This window comes from Haliotis cracherodii, unplaced genomic scaffold, assembly GCF_022045235.1.
Source record: "Haliotis cracherodii isolate W230 unplaced genomic scaffold, xgHalCrac1.p SCAF_8, whole genome shotgun sequence".
NCBI lineage: Eukaryota > Metazoa > Mollusca > Gastropoda > Lepetellida > Haliotidae > Haliotis > Haliotis cracherodii.
Window position 1 is genome coordinate 36,014,517 of NW_027266341.1, and position 20,661 is coordinate 36,035,177.

Below are 20,661 nucleotides of genomic sequence, written 5' to 3' on the forward strand. Positions count from 1 at the left end.
TTCTTTTGGGTAGTCTATAAACAGTGGGACAATGTCGACTCGACCTTAAGTAACTCGAAATATTGTTCAAGTCGATATGTCTTATGTCGGCACTCTGCATGTCTCGAACTCGATATATTTCCAGCGGTTTCGAGGAAAGGAAGGTTTATCATACATCCGGAAATCACGTGACACACACCTACCGATGAGGATCTATCACTTCGTCACACAGGAAGTTTAAGTAGTTCCTGAAAAAAACATAAGAGGCGTTACAGGTTGTAGGAATACCTAGCTAGAATACGCTGCTGAATATTTCCACTCGACCTTAACAGTATGTACAAAAAGCTGTACTGGCCCGGGGTATGTAAAAAGATATGAACCTATGAATAAAACACACATCATAAGGTCTAATTCGGCATTATGTAAATTTAGATACGTATCTTGCATTAAGCAGAAATGTATCAAGTCTGTATGTAAGTAAATGTATGTAAGTACTTATCTAGTATTATATAAACACACTCTTAAAAAAAAGTAACGCACAGGAGATACTGAGAATGTTGATTTTGTTATTCTTGAAACATTCAATACAAATGCAATATTTTTCATTGAACGATGTTAGTCACATGTTCGTTAACTAGCGTAGTGCACAACCACATCCGTTTTAAACTTGTGTAGCTTTAAACAGCAATTTGTTTATGCGGAATACGTGTGTAAGTTGTGACAATCCTGTGCAGTGACAATGACTATATAAAAGGTCAAACGTCAGTCAACATTTTGTCACACCTTTGTCGACTTATTTGAAGTGGGACTGATTGCTGCCAATCGCAACATCGCCATAGGACGCCTTGAAGCTTGAGAGTCCCAGTCTGCAGCTGCGCGTCATTTCAACGTACACCAGAGCACCATATCTCGTTCATGGGAAGGGTATATCCGCCTCAATCTGACCCAAGATCGTCCCAGAAGTTGTGGACCAAGAGTCACCACCCCTACACGAGATCGCTACATCCGGGTCTTTGACATGCTACCGGCACCGAGACTGCAGGGCATGTGCCTGGTTTGACGAGGGTATCGGGCACAGAAGACCGGCACCTGGCCCTGTTGTGAGGCGGTTGCATCGACGACAACGTATGCGATGGAGTTACACCGTACAGGCATGGCCTCTGAGAAACTGGCGACAAGTCTGGCTCAGTGATGAGTCACGATTTCTTCTCCAAGGCCGAGAAGGAAGACAGCGTGAAATGAACGTTTTGCACCGAACGACGTTAGATAGGTCGACAAATTCGGTGGCGGAAGTGTGATGGTGTGGTGAACCATCTTCTCCGACGGAGATCTGACTTGGTGGTTCATGGGAATCTGACAGCAAATCAGTACATCGACCAAATTCTTCAACCTCACCTTCTTCCGATTATCAACCGACAGAGTCGTTTCAACATGACAACGCTACACCACACACAGCTCGTGTCACTGTTGACTTCCATCATAAATCCAACGTCAATGTCTTGCCATGGCCTTCCAGATGTCTCTGGGATGAACTCAATAGACCTGTACGTCAACGTCATAAAACCCCACAGACACGGTGATCACAACAGGAACTGATCGAAACGCCCCACCCCCTTCCCTTGCACCCTCGTGGTCGTACGTGTGACAGGACACTCAGTATTGCCATTAAGTCTACACAACACATAACTATCACCATACTTCATCCCCATGTCAATCAAACTTAAATTAAATTTGCACATTTAAATGAACACAATAACAAATTTCAAGTTAGCCTTTCGAGTTAGCGTTTCAAGTTAGCGTTTCTGTTTTTGAAAAGTGTATTTATTTAGTATTACGTAAATATTTATCTAGTATTATGTAAATATTTATCTAGTATTATGTAAATATTTATCTATTATTATGTAAATGTATATCTAGTATTATGTAAATACTTATCTTGTGTTATGTAAATACTTATCTTATATTATGTAAATACTTTTCTAGTATTATGTAAATACATATCTAATATTATGTAAATACATATCTAGTGTTATGTAAATACTTATCTAGTATTATGCAATACGTACCAACCCCCGAAGGCCCAGAACCCAGAGTAGAAACCTACAGCTATGGCACCTGCACTGTAATCGCTGCCCTCAAACGAGTTCTCGAACTGAGCAGTCTCACCTAAATACAAACAGCATCCGAAAACAATTTAGTTACAAGAGGTTTCTCTTGTCAGGGACGATCGGACATTTCATAGAAATCTAAATGTCCCAAACGGTAATTACATGTGAGTGAGTGAGTGAGTGAGTGAGTGAGTGAGTGAGTGAGTTGGTTTCAACATCGCTTTGAGCATTATTCCAACAATATCACGGCCTGTCAGCTTAAGGGGGCACGGGTGGCCCAGTCGTCTAAGGCGCCGCGAATCACGGTTCGCCCCGATTATGTTTCTAGGTTTGTCAGCACCATACCCGTGCTCGTGGGTTTCACCGAAGTGGTAAACGTCTGAGACCTGCATCACATCGGGCTTTCCTCCCACATTAAGCTGACACGCCATGATATGACTGGAATACCGTTAAACGCGGCGTTAAACCCAACTCACTCACTTACTCACTTAAGGAAAGCCAGAAGTGATACAGGTCTTCGCCGTTTACCACTTTGGTGGAACCGACGAGCACGGGTATGGTGCTGACAAACCTAGAAACATTATCGGAGCGAACCGGGATTCGAACCCACGATCAAAGGTTTCTGGCGTACTCAAGAGGGAGCAACTCTGCACAGCAAATTTCAGCCCTGGGGGTGTGACAATCAACCAGGACACCGAAGTATTACCACTGGTACATGGAAACTAATCTATCCCGAATTTCAACTGGGATTTTCGTTCATTTTGTTTACTAGCTGCATTGCACTGATATCTTAATGTGGGAGGAAAATCCGAAGTGATGCAGGTCTAAAATAACAGATACCATGTTTCATTTTTGTGGTCAACAAAACATCTCTGCTCGCGAGTATTGTTTCATGTCATTGTTATTCCTCGCACTTCACGAGGCACACTTTAACCAAGTTTGGAATCGAACCCGGGACTTGAATGTTGAACAAAAGGTAAACCACCAACCACCAACCTTAGGCTATCTCAACGACCCTGTGTATAAAATTTAAAGGAATCAATAAGAGCTCAAGAGGAGAAAAACTTAATCAGCATATACTCACCTTTGCCAAGCCACATGAATCCGATGATAATGATGATAAAGAGAGCGATGAGTTTGCTGGTGGTGATGACAGCTTGTACTTTGGTGGCCCACTTCACGTTCATGCAGTTTAACGCGATCAAGAGGACTGAAAAGACGACGTGTTAAATCAGCAAGGTGGGTGAGTGAGTGAGTGAGTTGGGTTTAACGCCGCTTTTAACAGTATTCCAGTTATATCGCGGCGTGTCAGCTTAATGTGGGAGGAAAGCCAGAGGTGATGCAGGTCTCAAACGTTTACCACTTCGTCGTAATCCACGAGCAATAGAAACATATTCGGGGCGAACCGGGATTCGAACCCACAATCATAGGTTTCTGGCGTGCCCAAGGGACGCAACTCTGCACAGCGAATCGTGGCGCATTAGACGACTGGGCCACCCGTGCCCCCGCAAGGTGGGCGAGTTTGGTTTAGTGTTTGTAACGGCGTGCCAGGTCTGGGCTAGGATCCTAGACGTATACCACTCTTATGAAACCCACGAGCACGGGTATGGATAGTCTGTCTTACAGACCATGAGACAAATATATCGAATACAGTCCATGCAAGTCTGCCAAGACTGAAAATGACCCTTGACTCCTTTTTATTATATTATTATAACTACAATGTAACAATATAAGTTGTAGCAGGATTAGGAGCGGTACATGGGGGTTACCGGTTCGTGGTATAAAACCTAACGCGGGACACCTAAAACCTCATGTACCCCGCGTGATCCTGCAGCAACGAATTTATCTTACCCACATGTTTTAATATGACATTGTAACAGAAATAAAAATAAAAAATGAAAATTCATGCAATGTCACACGACTTCAATTGCCTCGGAAAAAAGCGTGCGGCTTTTTGCTTTAAAACTGAGTTTAAAGGATTTATTTTGCCTCTCAGAAATCTGCGTACAGCCTAACATGCTCGTGGCGGGGTATAAGGGATGTATTCACCCGCTTTTAATGTACGCCGCCTGGGGGAGGGGTTAATTTAATTATACATTTTTTATTCGAAATGTCTCGTAATTTGAATTATTTTCTCGAAATTACGAGTGTTTTCTCGTTATTTCAATTTTGTTTGTTTTTAAATCGAGAAAATGATTGAAATAACGAAAAATCGAAATAACGAGTAAATAATTGAAATCTCGAGAATATATTCGAAGTAACGACCTAAAAAAAAAATCGAAATTTCATTTCTTTTAGTAAACTTGAAAGGACAAGAAAAAGAAGGAGAAGGAACTCAATCAAACCGAGAAATTTCGATCAAAACTAGCTGACACCATATATATATTACCAAGGTGGGACCATTAGGTTTTCGTACACATACGCTTACCGCATAAGTTAGAAAGTTAGCCTGCTTATCAGTTGAGTGCATCGTGATCCAACTACAGGTCACAAGACGATTGAGATGGATTTTGTCAGTGTGTCATCCACGACTTAGCTCATAGTCCCTAAACCGTATTGTTTTCCCCCTTACTGTTATGCTAGAGTTTTAAATGAAGCAAGTCTAGATTTTCCCCTGGTACATTGTATGTCCAATATCAATAGGCTCTTTTTCAATTTTAATGCAGCTGTTTGTTTCTGTCAGAAAGCCTATATTTTCAGAGACTAAGCGTAAGTCTGTTCAGGGATCTGAGATAAATTTCCACCCCTTGACATGACCTGTGACCTATAGTTTCGACAAAGGTCATTTCGATGGTGTTACATTATACCGACTTCCTGATCATGTGTCGACCACGTGGCAGCTGCACCACCCTTCTCAACACTTGACATACATACACGACACGTGTTTGCCATACAGGTAAAGTGAGCAACTTCAGGGGTCACCTGTCCTAGTCTAATATGGGTTAATAAAAATCATCAGACTTATCCATTGTACTATTCCAACGATATGATAAGCATGCGTTTATGAATCCCTATCAAATAGTAATTCTAAAGACGGAACAGTACAGAATAACAGTTAATAGTTTTTTTATGAACCGGTCCATTGATCTGTAATTCAATCAACGTGACTCAAGGGACTTAAGGACCGGTGTAAGAACGTATTTGGATCCCCGTAGTGTTTGGTAACCTTAATAACACGGTCGCTGTGCTGTGGGCAGTGTATGTATATATTTACCCTTACAAACACAGTCGAGGTCGACGTCTTAGATAGAAAAAGGGGTGGGGTGGGGTGGGATGGGTTGGGTTGGGGTGGGGTGGGGCTGGAGGTGTCTTCCTGCTGTAGGGTGGATCTCCTATTCAGAGGAAATTGAACCCTTCGTATTTCTACTACGGGGGTTCAAATACCTTCTTACACTGACAACGATCTAATAATTTAAAACAACGTTTATTATGTCCTTCTACAAACCTTTTCTTAATTATACACTCTTTTTAAACATCTGAATCACCATCTGTTTTATAAAACAAAAAAATTCACACAGGGCACTTTGACTAGTCAATACAACAAACTGTACGTGTACCTAACACAGTCATGAACTGAGAGTTGCCTGAATTGCCACTTGAACCTTGAGTCTTGGACGTGTCCCAGATTTCGGGAAAGGTTAATTTATAGCCATCAATACACTCAACGTACATTTATCATAAGAAACTGGTGCAGCGGTCGCATGCGATATAACTAAAATCAACGGAATTGTTACACAGTAAACTATGTTTATAACGAACACGCTTATAACGAACTGACGGATATCACGAACTTAAGTTTTTGGTCCCGGCCATTTGCTGTATATATGCTGTGGATATGCTTATAACGAACTTCGGTTGTTACGAACTAAAATTTGTGGTCCCTTTGAGTTCGTTTTAACCGTAGTTTACTGTTTATGAAAAGAGGTGGATTGAACAAGCTGAGTGAGTGAGAGAGTATGGTTTTACACCGCTTTTAGCAATATTCCAGCAATATCACGGCGGGGGACACCACAAATGGGCTTCACGCATTGTATCCATGTTGGGAATCGAACCCGGGTCTTCGGCGTGACGAGCGAACGCTTTAACCACCAGGCTACCCGGCCGCCCCTGAACAAGCTGAGCTTCAACTGAGAGAAACATACGTGCTCCAAGAGATTCATCCAGCACTGCATCTCTACTTGAGCACACATTGACTTGAGTGTGACACAGTAGCGGATCCTGGGGGATTGGGGTATTGGGGGTGTCCACTCCCCTTTTGTAAATATGAAAAACATGGTTGATATGGTTGTTGATATTGAAACTTGTTTGTTTGCGATTTTTTGGGTAGGCTTTTGGATGAACTACCCACCCCTCCCTACTCCCTTCACTCCCGGTGTTACATATGGCCGAAGTGGACCCCTCAACCCTTTTTTTTTCAAAATCCTGGATCCGTTCCTGTTACAGGTTGGATGCTTTCTGTCCAAGGTGAGATGCGGTGAGGTGCGGTGAGGTGAGGTGAGGTGAGGTGGGGTGAAATGGGGTTTAACGTCGCGTTCAAGAGTACTGCACTTATATAGTGACGTGCATGTACGCGCACGCACGTGTGTGTGTTTTCGTGTGTGAGTACGTGCGTGTGTGACTGCTTGTCTCAGTCCGGCCTAATGCCCTGTTTATGGTGCTAGCCCACTAAGATACAATGCTGCAGTTTAACATGAAGACCCCACTTAAACTCAGTATACTAACTCCGAGCCCACTAGTCCTTGTTTTAGCCACTTAATACAGAGCGCCGGACAAGATAACAAGTCTTTTGATAACAAGTCTACATCGCAGAATCGGTTTTTTTTGTCCAAGGGTATACCGTTGCCCATACAGACGATAATGTTATAACTTGGCCTTTGGTGTCTGTATTGAGCAAAAAAGGGGTACAATCACGCAAGCTCATTTTACGAAGATTTCAAAGAGAGTCTCTTGCTGAAAAGGTAATGAGGGTTACAGCATTCAAGGCCTTAGTAAGGGTTTCAAATCGTTTTAAGGGTAGATATTTGGAGAACATTTCTAAATTTGATGCACCCGTCACCAAACTGATGTCTGACGCAATTCCCTATTGTTACTTGACTTGCCTTTCCATGTGTTTGTGACGAGTGCCCCCGTTGGGGCGGGACTCACCTCATAATTGATAGTGATTCTAAACATGCGCTTATAACATAGTCGGAATCGTTCACCAGATTTTTCATGGCTATTATCATGAATAGGATTTTATCTCTTTTATTTACATGCACATTGTAGTGAGTGAGTTAGGTTCAAGGTCGCTTTAAACAGTATTCCAGTTATATTACGGCGTGTCAGCTTGTTGTGGGAGAAAAACCTAAATTTATGCATGTCTCTGACGTCTATTTTATGGTCTCTGGTGAAACCCACGAGCATGGGTTCAGTGCTGATTAAAACCTAGAAACATAATCTGGGCGAACCATGTTCCGAACACACAATCATAGGTATCTGACGAGTCCAATTGCAGTGCCTTAGACGACTGGGCCACCCATGCTACATGTGCACAGTAAGGCAATTTGCAGAATTATTAAGCAGTAACTATGGTTGAAACGATTCAAATGCGATAAACAGACACTAAAACCTAGAACAGCTAAGTCAATGTGGAAGTCGTGAGGCAGTGAATGTTGTTCAACAAGACAGCAAGATCAGTGATCGAAGCAAACAAAACATGAGTCGGTGTTTCATTGAACGATATCTTTTAACATGAATACTTCGTGCACTTTCAGGCTTAAGTGACAGACGCATCCCTGTGACAGTCATCCAAATGTACTCCCTGACAGTTTTCTTATATCTATAGTTTTCTGACCACAGCTTGGCATTTTTAACGGATCAGGCATCAAACAGATGTACTATGTATTGATACTTACTATTGATTATCGCTGCAAGGAGCCATTTGGATGAAAACGGAGGGTCACAGTGCGGGAAGACAGGACGCAGAACGTAAGTAGCACACGTAAGGCCTGCAACGGCTTGGGACATGGGGACACTAAAGACAAGATACACCCAGAGACACAAAAATGCCGGAAAATCCCCGAATGCACGTCTACTGTACACATATCCCCCTCCGGAAACTGGTATTGATGCACCAAGTTCTGCATAGCACAGGGCACATAGCGTCGAGTAAACTCCACACAGCGCCCAAGTGACACAAGACATGCCAACAGAGCGTACATTGTAGAGAATTCCAATAGGTGACACAAAAATCCCTGCTCCGATAATACCACCAACAATTATGGAAACGCAGTGAAAAAGGTTGATCTGCCTCTTCAACTGCAACTGATGTTGGTTTATTTCGAGATCTTGTTGTGTCACCAACCTCTCCCTCTTTGAAGAACTAAAGTGCAGTAGATCTACAATTTTGAGTGAAAAGTCGCGAGAGAAAGTAGATTTCAATATTTCCTTTTTTCATTGTTGGGTGTCAATTTACCACAGGAGTCAGTGAATAATGTACATCACTGAAAAGACGATGTAAAAGGCTTTCATATGATATATTACATGACCATGTTGAAGAACTATATAAGATCTTGATTTTGAAAACAGGTCAAAATGGCGGCCATCTTGAAATTCAAGATGGCCACCATAAATGTTCACAGAAAATCTTGAAACATCTTTTTTCTTTATGAGTTTACTATTTTGGTGTTTTTAAGCATTGTTGCAATTATCCCACTCATCCACTACAGCAACATCATCTACCACCATATCTCAATAAGCAATTTTCGTCAAAATTGGTTTTTGGAAAGGTGGGGTAACATTGTATACAATATCTCAACACCTATGTAATATATTTTCATTTTGTTTTTTGTATAGGATAGTACAATGGTTAAGGCAGATTTTAATACCCAGTTGTAGTGGTTTTATTGTCACAATTCAATGAAATTAGTGTTTTACCTACTCAAAAGATTTGAAAATGAAGTAAAAAAACAAGATTTTTACCAATGTTTCCACTGAGAATTAGAATAACAGTAAAATGAAACAAAATGTGTGCCAAATTCAGATAACCGAACATATTACCTGTAATCAAAGACATAATTTGGATAGTTTAATGACTTAATAAAAATGTTACAGCCAATTTTGTCAAATTATGCATTTTTCCTTCAATTTATGCAATTTTGACCCCCTGAAATTTCCTGCACACACTTGCAAGCTTACTACCCAATGAAAATTGTGTACAGATACCTCCTTTATGCAATAGAAAAGGTTTAAGGTATACAGGAAAATGTGGGAACGAAAATCTTGTTTTTCACCCCTGGCCAACTGACTATTTGTTCTGGCGGCCATTTTGTGAAGAAAGGTTGTCAAATATGCACTGTCACGTGTATTTAGTTTTTTTTGCATTAATTTTCGAAGAGGATATCGTATTAGTGCGTAGGAAGGATACATTCTTGACATCAGTGTCTTGAACGTGCCTTATAGGTGCCCTCTTTAGGGTGAACGTCTTACGCAAGTAAAACTTACTGCTGATTCCACGTAACGACTTTCAAGGTTAGGTCCTACGAGTCGGACTCCGTTCTATTTAATTCTACAGTTTAAAAATGTATTATTCATAAAAATTGAATGCGATTGGATACAAGTTCTCCAACACCTTCTCCCAGATATTTACACTATTCATATACAATTTGTACTGTACGTAAACAGGTCAGTAGGAAAGAAGAGAATAGGAAAGGTCAATGAACAGTGAGAACAAGATAGTTTACATAAATATCTTTGTATTACAGATACTATATATTGTTAGGTGCAGTGCTAGGCCCGTGTTAAGGGCGCTCTCCAGGCTATTGTTAGTTGCAGTGCTAGGCCCTTGTTAAGGGCGCGCTCAAGGCTCTTACTTGGATTAAGTGTGTTGTGTGATGTTGTTATAATATATTTATCATTAATATTTGATTGCTGACATACGTTTTTAACACATGCAGTCTTAACAATATCGAAAGGAAACATTATTAGGAAGAGTGTTTTCTTCCAAAATTGTAAACCAATCACCGTATTGCCCTATATTGCATTAGGCACCTGACAATCTCGGGTAAACCTGGTAACCAGCTCGTTTTCCAAACCGAGGTTTTGACTCGGTTCAAGGTTTGAAATGGCTCACACGAAACCTGCTTTGGGGTTTTACATTTCAATTTTATTACCAACATTTTACAATTGACGTTTTATAAACAGGACTCTTGATATGAACACCATATTCATATTTGATTGGTTAAAAGTTACAATTTTGTTTAAATGAAAATGCCATGGCATGAATCAAACTTGCAATCTCACATTTCGTGTTAAGTTTGTAACCCACTGTTTTCCCAATGAGCCACCGGGGCAGGTGATGAAAACTTGTTAAATTTTACATGTCATGACTCCGGGGGTCCATGCTACACGTGTTCTCTCGCACGCGTTGATCGGATTCCTGTTGAACCGCGACGCTGTGTTGTCAATGTTTTCTTATTTTTTTCTGGTATTTCTTGCATTTTGATAAGTTGGACAAAAACACGCCTTCTCGGTTCTGGTTGATAATGTAAAACCTTGAACTCGAGAAAAGTCCCCGACCACACGGTTACCTAAACACTGCATGACCTGAGCAAATATTTCGGATAAGATAACGTTATCAAAATAGACTATTGTTCTTCGTGGACACTAGCGTTATCGCCATGTCATGTTTTGTTCTGCGGCCAATAGATACGAATGTTGTATCAGTAGCTGCTGTCTGAACATACATGTCTTAAGTAATAGTTCATTCAAGAATATAGCTGTACGTATTGTACGTGTCCTACGCATCAGTATGTCTGATTGTGGAATAAACACAAAGACCGGTAGGTTTAGTTCGAGAAAACAAACACCAGGGGATCAACCGGAGCTACATCACAGCAGTCCAACATCCACCAGTCTCGTCACTATAGGAGCATGTCCGTCTTGGTGAGGGACGGGCTGTATGAGACACACACCGATAGTGGGATGATAGACAAACACCAGAATGCAGTGTGGGAACGTAGACACGGGGTCTAATATCCACTGCTAATAATGGCCTCTGTCGTGATGCTGGCTTCATCTTTGTTCGTCCTTCATGAAACTGCTCCCGAGTTGTCTTGGAACAATTTACACGGGGAAGCTAGATTATGGAATTGATGCTTCCGTCCACAATTGTGTGCTTGGGGGTCAGTCAGTGTTCTCAGCAGTAACATCTCGTCGTTACATCGTTGTTTTCACGAAGACCTTGGCATGGCATTAAACGCAAAAAGGGTTACCCGTGTATTTGATAAAACTGGTTGGATATAGTTGCACTGTGTGTTGAAGACTTGGTGTTCACTGATTCATACACCATGCCAGTGTGTGACATCAGTATTTGTGTAGACAGTTCTGTTCTTCCATTCCACTTCCGAATCTCTCGAGATTTCTACGACATATTCCGTATCAACATCCGGGGGAGACATGGTGCTATGTCTGTGGTCAGAATACTGATGATGCTTGGTCTACTGGACATTCTGGAGGCTTCAAGTAGAACACTAGCGAGCCTCGTCCATGTATCATCCTACTGGTGATGCCGACGACGTCCTTTATAGAGGCTTCAAGTAGAACACTAGCGAGCCTCGTCCATGTATCATCCTACTGGTGATGCCGACGACGTCCTTTCTGGAGGCTTCAAGTAGAACACTAGCGAGCCTCGTCCATGTATCATCCTACTGGCGATGCCGACGACGTCCTTTCTGGAGGCTTCAAGTAGAACACTAGCGAGCCTCGTCCATGTATCATCCTTCTGGTGATGCCGACGACGTCCATTCTGGAGGCTTCAAGTAGAACACTAGCGAGCCTCGTCCATGTATCATCCTTCTGGTGATGCCGACGACGTCCATTCTGGAGGCTTCAAGTAGAACACTAGCGAGCCTCGTCCATGTATCATCCTTCTGGTGATGCCGACGACGTCCATTCTGGAGGCTTCAAGTAGAACACTAGCGAGCCTCGTCCATGTATCATCCTACTGGCGATGCCGACGACGTCCTTTCTGGAGGCTTCAAGTAGAACACTAGCGAGCCTCGTCCATGTATCATCCTTCTGGTGATGCCGACGACGTCCATTCTTGAGGTTTCAAGTAGAACACTAGCGAGCCTCGTCCATGTATCATCCTACTGGCGATGCCGACGACGTCCATTCTTGAGGCTTCAAGTAGAACACTAGCGAGCCTCGTCCATGTATCATCCTACTGGCGATGCCGACGACGTCCATTCTGAAGGATTCAAGGAGGAGACTAGCGAGCCTCGTCCATGTATCATCCTACTGGCGATGCCGACGACGTCCATTCTGAAGGATTCAAGGAGAAGACTAGTGAACCTCGTACATGTATCATCCTTTTGGTGATGCCGACGACGTCCTTTCTGGAGGCTTCAAGTAGAACACTTACGAGCCTCGTCCATGTGCTATCTTGCTGAGTGAGTCAGTCAGTCAGTAGCTGAATGCTGTAATACACAGTCAGCAACATTCATAGTATTTCAGGGTGTCAGTGGGCCGTGAAGGTACTATGGCGACGAACGCGTCAACAAGGTTAGACATCGCTGGCACTCGATACACATAGTAGTCGGCTCTAGGATCCTAAGACATATGAAGGTGGTTGTGAATCAAGAAATAAAGAAACTTTCGCGGAATCAAATATTAGATATGTTCGATGTGTTCTTTCATACTCTCACGAAACTGAGTGAGTTTATTTACAATTCTGCATCCATTTCAAAGCAATACCTCGACAAAGTCAGAACAACACAATCATTGAATCACTAAACAGATTCAGATGTTTTTAGTTACAACAAATTCATTAAACATGCTATCGTATCACTGGATTGAGTGATCAAGACTCGCAGCAGAACTGCTGTGCGGCGTGAGGCAACAAACATACACTGTATGTATTCACATTGTGTCAATGGCGGATGAGACCGCCTCCGTAGTCTAATGGTAGAGCGTCCGCCCGGAGAGCGGAAGGTCTGGGGTTCGATACCCGACCGCGTCATACCAAAAGTCGTTAAAAGATGGTACTTATTGTTACCCTGTCTGGCGCTCGACATTAAGGGGCTAAAACAAGGACTGGTCGGCATCAGTCCGGACTAGCACAAGCAGCCACACACATGCATGCACGTCGCTATATAAGTGCAATAATCTTGGACGCGACGTTATACCCCATTTCACCTCACCACCTCACCTCACCCATGGCGGATGATTCCGGGAGAGCAGGACACGTGTGTCCTTTTAGCGAACACCTGGTGTCAACACTGATTTTCAGCGATCCATTCTTATAATTTTCACTGCCTTTTACGCCCAATGGTATGTTTTGCAGATAATCGAGACTGGTTATTCTATGGCGTTGACGTTTAAAATTCCAGTTAGGTCAGCAAGTTTTCATCATTTTCTTTGCGATCACCAAAGAAATATGTTTCATAAGAAAGAATAACTGCGTAATTTTGTTTCAATATTTCAGGTAATTTGTGCCAGTAAATCCTCGAGCGCACCCTGTCCCATTTATGAGATCTGCTTGTGGTTGAGTGATCTGTTTGAGAAACAATGGTCATTGTCACTGGTTTACTTAAAAGCATGTCCGCAGAACTAGCAATCAATTCTAAACAGCCGACTTGAACTGGTCATGCAGATTTTTACAATTGAATCAAACTGAATTGGTTGCATTTGCACATAGGCCTATTGTAGATCTAGGTTTAACTGGCTAGGCCTATCTCGTTAGCAACAGATAATCTCTATATATAAGCGAGGTTATCAAGTTCTAGTTTGGTTGCGTAAGTCTCGGTGAAGTCTCGTGTTTCCAGCGGGACGAATTCGTAGTGACATTAGCGCTTATCCAGATCAAGCAAATAGGACGAAGTGACGACTCACGTGACGTTTGGCGTATGTATCTTACGGCATGTGGTTGATAAATAGAACTCAACACCGATAACAAAGTAATCTATGCAGGATCAATGTCTGGTAGCGTGTGAACAAGGAATTATGGAGTATTCTATGGGTATTAGTTGTTCGTTGTTTAACGCCGCATTCAACAATATTCCAGTTATATGACGGCGGTCTGTAAATATTCGAGTCTGGACCAGACAATTCCGTGATGGACATTACTTGCTTCGATCTACTCAATTGGGATACGATGGCATGCGTTAACCAAGTCTGAAGTATACACACATGTACCTGATATATTCGTCAGAAACACTGGGAGGTAATGTATCGTAGAAAATACACCATTCAAAAGAAGTTACAGAACACCCGAAACAGTATTGATGTTAGATCACGGCTTTATGTGGGAAAAAAAAGCAGTATTCCGCTCATTGTACTTTTGCCGTTATTTTGTTGTTTATTTACATGTTGCGTGTGTAATTTCCGGAACAAGAGACAAAATAACGCCGGATACGATGACATGCATAAAACCAAGTCAGCGAGCGTGACCAACCGATCCCGTTAGTCGCCACTTTCGACAAGCATAGACGCTAATGTCAGTGGTCCATAATGCAATATGAAAGAACAATTTATCAGCGACAATTCCAGGTAATCGATAAGAGAATGCAATTTCTCGGAGGTACCATACGATACTAAACTCATTGCAATGCAATTTTCATAAACAGCTATTTAGCTTTGTATGAATAGTATTTTGGAACGGATTCACCTACATTCATACATGAATAATACATACAATACGTCTATTCAACACAGATAACCGCTGTTGAGGTAAACATACACATGAACAAATTAACCCCCTTTGACGTTCGTGGCATGACCTTGTCGCTGGCCCCAACCCATTTCTCATCGTCTTTGTGTGACGCGTTTTGGCGATATGTTCTGCATTAGTATTCATCTAATACAATAGTCAATATGTTTCTACTTTCGTTTCATTCTGAATAAAAAAATAAGAGGAACTTTAGAGGGTCAGTCGTGTGTACACCTGTGGATACCGATACCTATATACCGTCTACAGCAGGAATTTACCTGTGTCTACATGGAGTCCTGGGGGCGAACCAAGAGTCATAAGCAGGTATCGTGTATGCTTCCATTTTTTTTTAGAAAAGTCAATAATAATAATGATGATAATAATACTGATGATGATGATAATGAAGATGATAATAATAATAATGATGATGATGATGATGGTGTTGATGATGATAATGGAGTTAGTGATGATAATGGTGTTAGTGATGATAATGATTATGAGTGAGTGAGTGAGTGAGTTTGGTTTAACGCCGCTTTAACATTATTCCAGTTATATCACGGCGTGTCAGCTTAATATGGGAGGAAAGCCCAAAGTGATGCAGGTCTCAGACGTTTACCACTTCGGTGAAACCCATGAGCACGGGTATGGTGCTGACAAACCTAGAAACATAATCGGGGTGAACCGGGATTCGAACCCACAATCATAGGTTTCTGGCGTGTCCAGGGGAGGCAACTCTGCACAGTGAATCGCGGCGCCTTAGACGACTGGGCCACCCGTGCCCCCGATAATGATTATGGTAATGATAATGATGATGATGATGATAATAATAATAATAATAATAATATAATAATAATAATAATAATGATGATGGTGTTGATGATAATGATGTTCATGATGATTATTATGATGGTGTGTTGATGATGATGATGGTGTTGATTATGGTAATGATGATGATGTTGATGATGATGATAATAATGATGTTGATGATGATGATGATGATTATGGTGATGAGGATGATGGTGATGATGATGATGATAATGATGTTAGTGATGATAATGATTATGGTAATGATGATAATAATGATGATAATGACGATGATGATGAGTGAGTGAGTGAGTGAGTATGGTTTAACGCCGCTTTTAGCAATATTCCAGCAATATCACGGCGGGGGACACCAGAAATGGGCTTCACACATTGTACCCATGTCGGGAATCGAACCCGAGTCTTCGGCGTGACGAGCGAACGCTTTAACCATTAGGCTAAATGCTGATGTTGATGATGATAATGGTGGTGTATGGTTGTAGTGATGATAATGATCATGGTAATGATGCTGATGTTGATGATGATGATGATGATGATGATGATTGATGATGATGATACTACACCAGCCCTACGCACTCGGTATGCCTGACGATAAGCTTGACATACGTCCCCCTTATCTAAAGCTCTCTGAATGATGTACATGTGTATCACATATCCCGTCGTGAATGAGATATGGCGTTATAATGAGGGCGAGTCTAAAACGGTACACATCCTCCATGGGTGGAATGATATATGGGACCTTTGCATGCGTGTGTGACGTCGGAATCGTACAATTTATTGTGAATATGGAAAAGGTTTTGTCGATTTTCGCACCGCGCCACGGACTAATATTTCAGAATGCTGTTCACTACTGGTATCCGCTTCATGTTTAACAGTGTAACGCGTGACACGTCATCAACACAACATACTCCATGGTTGCCGGCACGAACAACGAGACACACTGACGGGGAATGGTGACCCACAATCCACCGGGAACGTTAAGGGTTTCAAATATTGTTATATTTTTGTGTCATTTTGTTTGTGTGTTTGTTGGTGTGTAGATGTGGATGTGTGTTTGTGTTTGTTGGTGTGTGTGCGTGTGTGTTTGTTGGGGGTGGACGTGTGTGTAGTGTGTGGATGTGTAATTGGTGTGTGGATGTGTGTGTGTGTGTGTGTGTGTGTGTGTGTGTGTGTGTGTGTGTTTGTTGGGGTGTGTGTGTGTTTGTTGGGGTGTGCATGTGTACGTGTATTTGTTGGGGGTGGGCGTGTCTGTGTAGTGTGTGTATGTGTTTTTTGGTGTGTGTGTGTTTGTTGGGGTGTGGATGTGTGTTGTTTGCTTGTTTGGGGGGGGGGGGGGGGGGGAGCGGGGGGCGAGCGTGTGTGTTAGCTGGGGGTTGGTGTGTGTCTGTTTGTTTGGGGTTGGGCGTGTGTGAGTATGTGTTTTTTGGTGTGTGTGTGTTTGTTGGGGTGTGGATGTGTGTTTGTTGGGGTGGGCGTGTGTGTGTAGTGTGTGTATGTGTATTTGGTGTGTGGATGTGTGTGTTTGTTGGTGTGTGTGTGTGTTTGTTGGGATGTGGATGTGTGTGTGTGTTTGTGGATGTGTGTGTGTGTGTGTGTGTGTGTGTGTTTCTCTGGCTTCGCGGAAGGTCATATTAGTGTCGCTATAAGAAAACAATACTCACTGTTTAAAACGTCTTCATATCCCCAAAGAGCTTAAAAAAGGCAACCAGAAACCAACACTCGAATAGCAGGTTATATTGCTGCTACCAAGAGACTTTGAAAGATAGGGTCGCTATTCCTTGACTGAGCAACTGACCATGTTACTTTCGAGACATATATATTTATAAAAGCAAAAGCCCATGCATACCTACAGAGTACAATGCCTATCTGAGTTATTCATAGTATATAATTGTGGCGTGAACCAGCCACCGCTGGTCAGACTTTATTCGAGTGATTATAAAGATAACGAGGAAATAACAAATTCTTCTACTGCGGCGTGTGACCTTTTGTTAGAAGAGTACTTTAGTCATATTACATCATCAAGTGGGAAGTAAGAATCACGTGACGCAGGGATTTGAGTTAACTTAAGGGAACAAACACGGATAAATATGTTGACAGAGCTCGAATCATAATGAAAGCGACCAGCGGATTCTGACACTTACAAGGGACGCAACTCGGCACAAAGGATTCCGGCTCATCAGCGACGGGTTTCCGGTGTCCCCGTCAGTAATGGGCTGTATGTGCCTGGCAGTTACACGACTGATTGAAAGAGTGAATGATGTATTACGCCGCACTCAACACTATTTCAGCTGTGTCACGGCGGCCAGTGTATAATCGAATGGAGGCTCTACAAACCTGTGATTGATATTATAAGCAATGTCCTCGGCCGATGACAGGCCGAGGCTGTCAACGAAACAAATTTTTAAAATGTCTCTGTGGAAGAGTAATTGAATGTTAACCCGGGTCTCATCGAGGTGCGTTATCATGTATCAACAATGGGCTGAGTGCTCATGTATACAGTGTGTTGCAGTATATAGTAATATACAATACGTTCCTCTATACTGGAACACATTGTATACATGAGCACTCTTTTAACATCATCCCATTGTTGATTCATTATTTACAAAACTTTCTCCGCCGCCATACAGCTGGAATATTGCTGAATGCGGCGTTAAGCAACAACAAATAAACAAAACAAAACGTTCCTGTACATATAGATCTAGAGGTTACCACGCGAGTGTTTTTGGGGATGGAAAATGTCGGGTATGAGGAATAAACAAAAATTGCCAACACAATTGTTTCTACTTGCAATTCGCGGCGATCCATCAGTCTGTCGGCTAGAGTAACTGCCCTTTATCAAAGGGAAGCTACTCTTACCCTAGTCTATGAGACGTCAGGTTTGTTTATTGTGGAAAATGTGGGAACGAAAATCTAAACTAAGCCTCTTTTCCGCTGGTGGCCAACTGACTATTGTCTGCCTGTCCTGTCATAACATTACGAAGTGCGATCAGATGTCCACACAGCGACAAAACGAAACCAGGTAACAGTTTGGACAAATCCAACTGTTTAAGCTTCGGGAAAGGTTTCAAGCCACAGAATGGAAACTGATCCCGCTAGACTAGTGTCCTCTCTAAATTGTTTCGCAATTTTTATCTCCCAACTTGTAAAATGCCTTACCTACGTCATAATTAGACACTGATTTTCGGTATATAAGACTACCTTCTGATAATGATAGCAATTATCCCAGTAGTTTCTCCAGACTCCCGATGGTTAATTCTGACTCGATCGCCGAATGACGAGGGCGACGCCATGTTTGTTTGTAAACACTGAAAGAAGTCCCTACTTGACATTTGATATTTTCATCTCTCTCTGTATGTGACCCCAACGGATATCATTTTTATCCGTTTGCCTTATCCTGCTGAAAAACGTACCCATTATATGATAAACAAAGATATCCAACTAAGGAAAGTCCAAAACTCAATTATGATTCCTGTGTGGAATACAAGTGAAACTTTGCAAGTGACTCTTGTGTCTGTATGTCCGTGAAACTGTGTCAGTAATATATTTTGACATGTATTTACTTGTTATATATTTTATGTCATTAATGAGATTAATAAACACAGGAAATATGAAAATGCTTATAATTAACGAACTACGGTTATAACGAATTAAAATTAGTGGTACCTTCGTTATAAGGAGTTCGTTATAACCGTAGTTTACTGTACATCACCACCGAATAACCGTTTCTTGTTTGTTTCCTTTTTAGCCACCATCAAACATGGGTGTATACTTTCTTTTGCGTTTTCTTATCTGAATTGTTCCTTAAGCAAATAATATGCCACAAACAGGTGCGCTTTATATCTTTGTATGACAGAACACTCAAGAGATACGATTTACCGGTTAATGTCATAGCGTGGCAGCTATTCTTTTTGAAAACTATTTCGAATATTAGGCACAGATATATTAAACACACGTAAAATGTTTCTCTGGTTTGGGAATCCTAAATGCAGTAAGTGCTACATGAAGATATATGCATTGGTACTTACTGATGATTATCGCTGCGAGGAGCCTAATAGATGAAGACGGGGGATCGCAGTCGGGGAAGACGGGACGAAGAGTGTAGGTGGCAAAAATCAAACTAGCTGCGGCCACGCCCACGGGACACAGAATGATAAGATTCACCCAGAGACACAGGAACGCCGGACAATCCCCAAATGCACGTTTTATGTACACATATTCGCCTCCCGATTCAGGAATTGAAGCACCAAGTTCTGCAAAACACAGGGCACATAGCGTTGAGTAAACTCCACACAGCGCCCACAATACACAAGACATGCCGACAGAGTGCACATTGTAGAGAATACCCACGGGGGACACAAAAATCCCTGCTCCGATAATGATACCGACAATGATAGAGACGCAGTGAAAGAGTGTGATCTGCTTTTTTAACTGCACTTTCTGCTCTGGTTTCGAGTCGAGCTCTTGTGCGAGGATTCTCGTCCCGTTAAACCTTGCAGCCATCCTGTTGAAAGAGCGTCGGTCGACTGTCACGACCACATGGTCACGTTCATATGCATATCAGATACCAAGGTCTACTGGCCACGGCACTGATACGGTACAGGCAGCTGACAGTAGTCTGTGCTGTCAAAATGATTAGATTACAACGTGATCACACTTGACCCTGAATGTAGGCTAGTATGTCTAGTGGAACACCAACATCACCATATATTTTCCCATGGTGTGAGCCATTTGACAATCTCATCATCCACTGGACCGCAAATACATCCTTAACTGAAAGAACATCTTATATCTCTTGTTGCGTGAAACTCTTCAGCTTCCCTGGCTACTGACGTATCATTTAACCTAGTCGGTGTGTCGAGGGCGCCTAAAAGGGTGTGTTCTTATTTTCTATGACATTCTTGTCCGCATTATTTACACCCGGTTTGGCTTTAAAGACATCATTAAGACACACAACATAGTCGGGAATTCAACGTCAATACTACTACTACTACTACTACTACTACTACTACTACTACTACTACTACGTGTATTACCGTCTTCGCCATGCTTGTGGTTTTGACACAG

General features: G+C 42.1%; 1 protein-coding gene across 1 annotated transcript in view; it reads right to left on the reverse strand.

Annotated features, from left to right (window-relative positions):
• The window catches only part of LOC139449893 (large neutral amino acids transporter small subunit 2-like), a 30,521-nt gene extending 10,413 nt beyond the window's left edge, over positions 1-20,108 (reverse strand). Inside the window, exons 1-4 of the mRNA XM_071231482.1 lie at positions 19,623-20,108; positions 3,172-3,297; positions 2,046-2,145; positions 183-227 (exon numbers count right to left, since the gene is read on the reverse strand). Coding sequence (XP_071087583.1) covers positions 183-227; positions 2,046-2,145; positions 3,172-3,297; positions 19,623-20,097 — 746 coding nt within the window. The 5' untranslated portion in view covers positions 20,098-20,108. The remainder of the gene's footprint in view (positions 1-182; positions 228-2,045; positions 2,146-3,171; positions 3,298-19,622) is intronic.
• Positions 20,109-20,661: the final 553 nt, after the last annotated feature.